At 40.6% G+C, this 6,007-nt stretch overlaps 1 protein-coding gene across 5 annotated transcripts in view; it reads left to right on the top strand.

Annotated features, from left to right (window-relative positions):
* scn1lab (sodium channel, voltage-gated, type I like, alpha b) overlaps positions 1 to 5,803 on the top strand; it is a gene marked incomplete at both ends in the record, with an annotated part of 52,154 nt that extends 46,351 nt beyond the window's left edge. For all 5 annotated transcript variants that reach the window (XM_081380435.1, XM_081380439.1, XM_081380436.1 and 2 more), the window contains 5 exons: positions 117 to 170; positions 1,771 to 1,912; positions 3,539 to 3,636; positions 3,793 to 4,063; positions 4,608 to 5,803. In XM_081380435.1, coding sequence (XP_081236561.1) covers positions 117 to 170; positions 1,771 to 1,912; positions 3,539 to 3,636; positions 3,793 to 4,063; positions 4,608 to 5,803 — 1,761 coding nt within the window. The remainder of the gene's footprint in view (positions 1 to 116; positions 171 to 1,770; positions 1,913 to 3,538; positions 3,637 to 3,792; positions 4,064 to 4,607) is intronic.
* Between the last annotated feature and the right edge of the window lie 204 nt (positions 5,804 to 6,007).

Here is a 6,007-nt window from a genome sequence, read left to right on the forward strand (position 1 = left end):
TGAGTGAGCTGAACTCATGGCCTGACTGTGATTTATGTTATGCTAAGCATGAAGTTGTCTATTGTATTATATTTGTAGTATATCTATTGATTATTGATATTGTTCTGTTCCACAAGGCCACATTTAAAGGATGGATGGACATTATGTACGCAGCTGTGGATTCTCGTGATGTAAGTGTTTCTCTTTACTGCAGTGGACAGATCTTTAAAATACATTTTTAACCATTCAGGTTGCAATGTTACTTTTAAACCACCTTTGACTAGGGCTGGGTACCGAGTTCGATACTTTTTAGGTACCGACCGAATTGCATCGATACTATCGAGTATCGAAAAATGACTTGTTTTTCGGTACCAGATTTCGATACCTAAGGGGTTAACTCGTCAACGTCAGTACTCAAACAAATACATATGAAATGCACAACGACACGCCTAAAGTCGCTCACGCACATACACGCAAACTCTACACACACAAGACGCGCGGAACTCTCCGCGCACATGAGACGTGCGCGCGCACCCAAACTGTCCACGCACATTCTCATATGAGACGCGAGCACACACACACACAAACTCGCACACATACTCAATGAGACGCAAGCACACACACTCACAATACCCTAAAGATGTGGAAAAGTCGATCAAAAGTGTGGCTACATTTCTCCAGGCTCGATGCCAACAGCGCGCGATGCAGTATTTGTGGTAAAATAATTGCTGCAAAGACCGGTACCGCAACAGATATGACGAAGCCCTTGACAGTGCACGGAGTAAACATAAGAGCAGAAAGTTGCTCCGTCTTCGACTGGTAAATGAAGAGATACCTTGTTGATCACTCTGACAGTGTTTATATTGCAATAATGACCTACTGAATGTACACTGCCGTTCAAAAATGTGTTGGTCAGAATTTTTTTTCTGTAAGGATGCATTAAAGTGATCAAAAATGACCTTAGAAATCTTTTGTAACATTACACGTTTTGTTTCAAATAAATGCTGTTCTTTTGAAATTTATATTCATCAAAGAATCAGCGTATCATAGTTTCCAAAAACTGTTTTCATGTTTCTGAAGGATCATGTGACACTGAAGTAATGATTTTGACAACACATGAATAAATTACATTTTGAAACATATTCAAATAAGATTTTAAATTGTAATACTATTCCACAATATTACAAGTTTTACTGTATTTTTGATCAAACAAATTCAGCTTTGGTGAGCATGAGCTCTTTATAAAAAAATATTTTGTTCCTTATGTATAAGGAATATTTTGTTCCTTTGTGCTTTTTTTTGTTCCTTTGTGCACTGACTAAGGAGCATGAGTCAAACTGAAAAAAATAAAACCAAAGTTTTTCTGAGGTAATGTGTTATCTTGTTAAAATGGATTTCATAAAATTGGTATCGAAAAAAGTATCGTTCAGGAACCGGTATCGAAATCAAGGTATCGGTATCGGTATTGGTATCGAAATTTTTTGAACGATACCCAGCCCTACCTTTGACCCTTATCCATAGTTCCCTGTCACTTGTATTCGTGTCTAGAATAATTTTTTTTTAAATGATAATATTTGTGATTTAACAATTAATGAATCAAAGGGATAAAAAATATTTTCGCATGGAAAATCTCACATATCCATTGGTCTATACAATACATAGACAACTGTGATCATTTTTTTTCTGTTGAGTAGGAATGTACTTATGTGTACTTATGTAGATTAAGTTATTTGTAATGCACATCAGTAATGTGAATGTGTAATAAAATACAACATTTCCTTGTTCTTGCAGTTGGAGCAACAGCCTGACTATGAATCTAACCTTTACATGTACCTATATTTCGTCATCTTCATTATCTTCGGCTCCTTCTTTACCCTTAACCTCTTCATTGGTGTCATCATTGATAACTTCAATCAGCAGAAGAAAAAGATAAGTATTAAACTGAGGGATGTGAATTTAAACACTTTAATATAATGTAAGACGCAATTCTGTTAAGACCTTAGTTATTTTTATTTGTGTTTAGTGCAAGTGATGAGGAATAAAGCATATAACGATATGAAGCCTCAAATCAACTTCTGCGATTTTCAGTTTACTTTCAAAGAGACGCAGGGCCGGAGTGGGGCCACTTTTCAGCCCGGGAGTTTCAGGCCCAAGACCGGCCCACTTTTTCCATGGTGGAATTCCAAATTAGCACTTTTTCTAAATTGGATAAATGAAGCAACAGTTCAGCTCTTACTGTTGTGTAGTTTGTATTAATACCATGGGTTAACATATAATGTAAACGTTAAATAATAATTCACTTAGACTTTATAAGAAGCAATTGCGACTTTTTCACACAATTCTAAATTTATATTTCACAATTCTGACTTTATAACGCGACTTTATATCACAATTCTGACTCTATATCTTGCAGTTGTGACTTTATAAGCAACTGCAACTTTATTTCACGCAGTTCTGACTTTATTTCTTGCAATTCTGACTTTATAAGAAGCAATTGCGACTTTATTTCACACAATTCTGACTTTATATCTCGCAATTCTGACTTTATAACACACAATTGCGACTTTATTTCACACAATTCTGACTATATATCTTGCAGTTCTGACTTTATAAGCAATTGCGACTTTATTTCACGCAGTTCTGACTTTATATCTTGCAATTCTGACTTTATAAGCAGCAATTGCGACTAATTCACACAATTCTGAATTTATATCTCACAATTCTGACTTTATAACACACAATTGCGACTTTATATCACGCAATTCTGACTTTATATCTCGCAAATCTGACTTTATAACACGCAATTGCGACTTTATTTCACGCAATTTTGACTTCATATGTCGCAATTCTGAGAAATAAAGTCACAATTCCGAGGTGTAAACTCGCAATTGTGAGATAAAAAGTTGCAATTATCTTTTAAAATGTTTTATTCTGTGGCGGAAACAAAGCTTCCAAACCTCCTGGCCTTTTCCTCCCATCCATCCTCCCTGACGCGTTACTGCAGGGCCGGCCCAGCTATCGGTAGGCGCCGGCGGTGCCGCGGTAGCCTACCTGAGAAAACGTTTTGGAAAAGACGGACTACGGACCCAACCAACTCTATAGGAGGGGAGGGGAGAACTCCCTCACATGGTACAACCCATGCAGAGGCTGCGCGCTGCGGTGTCAGAATGCGAAACATGTGTAGCCTATGTAACTAACGTGACATTGAAATGTGAAAAAAAAAAAAAAACATCGACCGGCCAAAAGTGAAGCGGCCCACCGGGAATTCGCCCGATTACCCACTCCGGGCCTGAAGAGACGTAATGTGATATGTACACAGTCCGTGGTTTTGTTTAGTGAGCACAATACCTTATTGAACTGGTTTTGTTTATAAAACACACACAATGGTTATCCATTGAGAGAGAAATAGGACCTGGTATGGGCTGAACTGCCTCTTTGACATTTTCAGAGGTTCACAGGTGAAAAACTAACAGAGGCCCGGTTGCATTATGTTTGTGGTTTGACATATAATGAAACCATGGTTGTAACCAGTCTTCTGTATTTGCTCTTTACCTTGGAGGTCAGGATATCTTCATGACAGAAGAACAGAAGAAATATTACAATGCCATGAAGAAACTGGGATCTAAGAAGCCTCAGAAGCCAATTCCCAGGCCTACGGTAAGACACACACAGCTCACTGCCGCAGACTGTGTCTAACACTAGTGTTATAAGAACTTCCATTGTAACTTTGCATTGTTTATTATAACAAAATTAAACATAGCATCATTTTCTTTATATGACATATAATGATAATTTCTCTGTACTTCCCTCTAGAACAAGTTTCAAGGCATTGTCTTTGACTTTATCACCAAACAAGCCTTTGACATTGTCATTATGATCCTGATCTGCTTGAACATGGTGACCATGATGGTGGAAACCGACGACCAGACAAAGGAGATGGATGATATTTTGTACTGGATAAACCTGGTTTTCATCGTCCTCTTCACTGGAGAATGTGTGCTCAAGATGATCTCCCTGCGGCACTACTACTTCACCATTGGCTGGAATGTGTTTGACTTTGTAGTGGTGATTCTGTCAATTGTTGGTAAGAGATTCTTGGAGATTCTACAGATCTACTGAGGTTTTACTATCACAAAACTAACATTTTGAAGATTTAGTCCGGCAACATAAATGTAAATATTGTGTACATGTTGTTCCTTCAATACAGTAAAGGTGCAGTCACATATACTGTTGATCGGCAAAGTTTTGCAGATGAAATCGAGTCATTTCAATAGGAATCCATTCGATCAGTTATTTCTGATTCATTTCCGTCACACGGACTCACTGTTTTGACCAACAAAAAGCTGCTTGGTTTAAAAGTGACTTCTGTGTCAGCTGCTTTTTACATTCTACACTTGACAATGGACCTTTTTGGCTCCGAAATTTTGCACCTTAATTGATCTGAAAGAGAAAACTGGCCAAAGAAGACAGTTTAGGCTAATGTCTGCTATAGTGATAGATATTTCCTTGCAGTAATGCTGAGAATGCTAGAACCGAATGCTTTGACCCTACCTTAAATATTGTGTTACATAAAAATGATGATTTCTGAAATCACTTATCGGACTTATGTTTTTTTTTTTTTTTGTCAGGCATGTTCCTCTCCGAGTTGATTGAGAAATATTTTGTATCGCCAACCCTGTTTCGAGTCATCCGACTTGCCAGAATCGGTCGTATTCTTCGTCTCATCAAAGGGGCCAAAGGCATTCGTACCCTCCTGTTTGCCTTGATGATGTCACTTCCTGCCTTGTTCAATATTGGCCTCCTTCTCTTCCTGGTCATGTTTATCTATGCCATCTTCGGAATGTCCAACTTCGCCTATGTGAAGAAAGAGGCGGGGATTGATGACATGTTTAACTTCGAGACATTCGGGAACTCAATGCTTTGCCTGTTCCAGATCACCACTTCTGCCGGATGGGACGGCCTCTTGGCGCCCATCCTGAACAAGAAGCAAGATCTGAATTGCGACAGCGAAATGGAGCACCCGGGCAGCTCATACCGCGGCAACTGCGGAAACCCCTCAGTCGGCATCTTCTTCTTTGTGAGCTACATCATCATCTGCTTCCTGATTGTGGTGAACATGTACATCGCTGTGATCTTGGAGAACTTCAGTGTAGCCACAGAGGAGAGTGCCGAACCACTCAGCGAGGACGACTTTGAAATGTTCTACGAAGTCTGGGAGCGATTCGACCCCAATGCTACGCAGTTCGTGGAGTACAACAAGCTTTCTGACTTTGCGGATGCTCTGGATCCTCCGTTACGCATCGCCAAGCCAAACAAGATCCAACTCATTGCCATGGACCTGCCCATGGTCAGTGGTGACCGCATCCACTGCCTGGACATCCTGTTTGCCTTTACCCTGAGGGTACTGGGAGAGGAGGGCGAGATGGATGCCCTGAGGGGACAAATGGAGGATCGTTTCATGGCCTCCAATCCCTCCAAAGTCTCCTACGAGCCCATCACTACAACCCTCCGGAGGAAACAGGAGGAGATGTCGGCCTCCATCATTCAAAGGGCCTTTCGACGGTACCGTATAAGGCAAACCGTAAAGAAGGCCTCTAAAGCGTATCGGCAACAGCTGCAGGACGGGTTGCGTATCCCGGAGAAAGAGGTGCTTGTCATTGGAAAGTTTCAAGAGAACTCTGCGTCGGATAAAACGGATATGACTCCCTCCTCTGCCTCTCCGCCATCTTATAACAGTGTGGCCAAGTCAGAGAAAGACAAATATGAAAAAGAGAGGAGAGAGAAGGAGGACAAAGCAAAAGATGCACGGGACAGAAAAAAATGAACGAGGGACTGAAACGGAGACTATTCTTTTCAACTGAGACACTGTTTACAGAGCGGAACACGAGCACCGGGGGGCAATTCACCTCAAGAGGTTTTGGAACTAATGCCAAACTGAGTGTGTGTGTGGGGCGGAGTGTGTGTATGTGCGTGTGTCTAGACTATTGTGTGCGTGGCCACCGAGCTAGCCTTAGATGGTGCATTTATG

The sequence above is a fragment of the Scardinius erythrophthalmus genome (genome assembly GCF_964197995.2).
Source record: "Scardinius erythrophthalmus genome assembly, chromosome: 12".
NCBI classification, from domain to species: Eukaryota; Metazoa; Chordata; class Actinopteri; order Cypriniformes; family Leuciscidae; genus Scardinius; species Scardinius erythrophthalmus.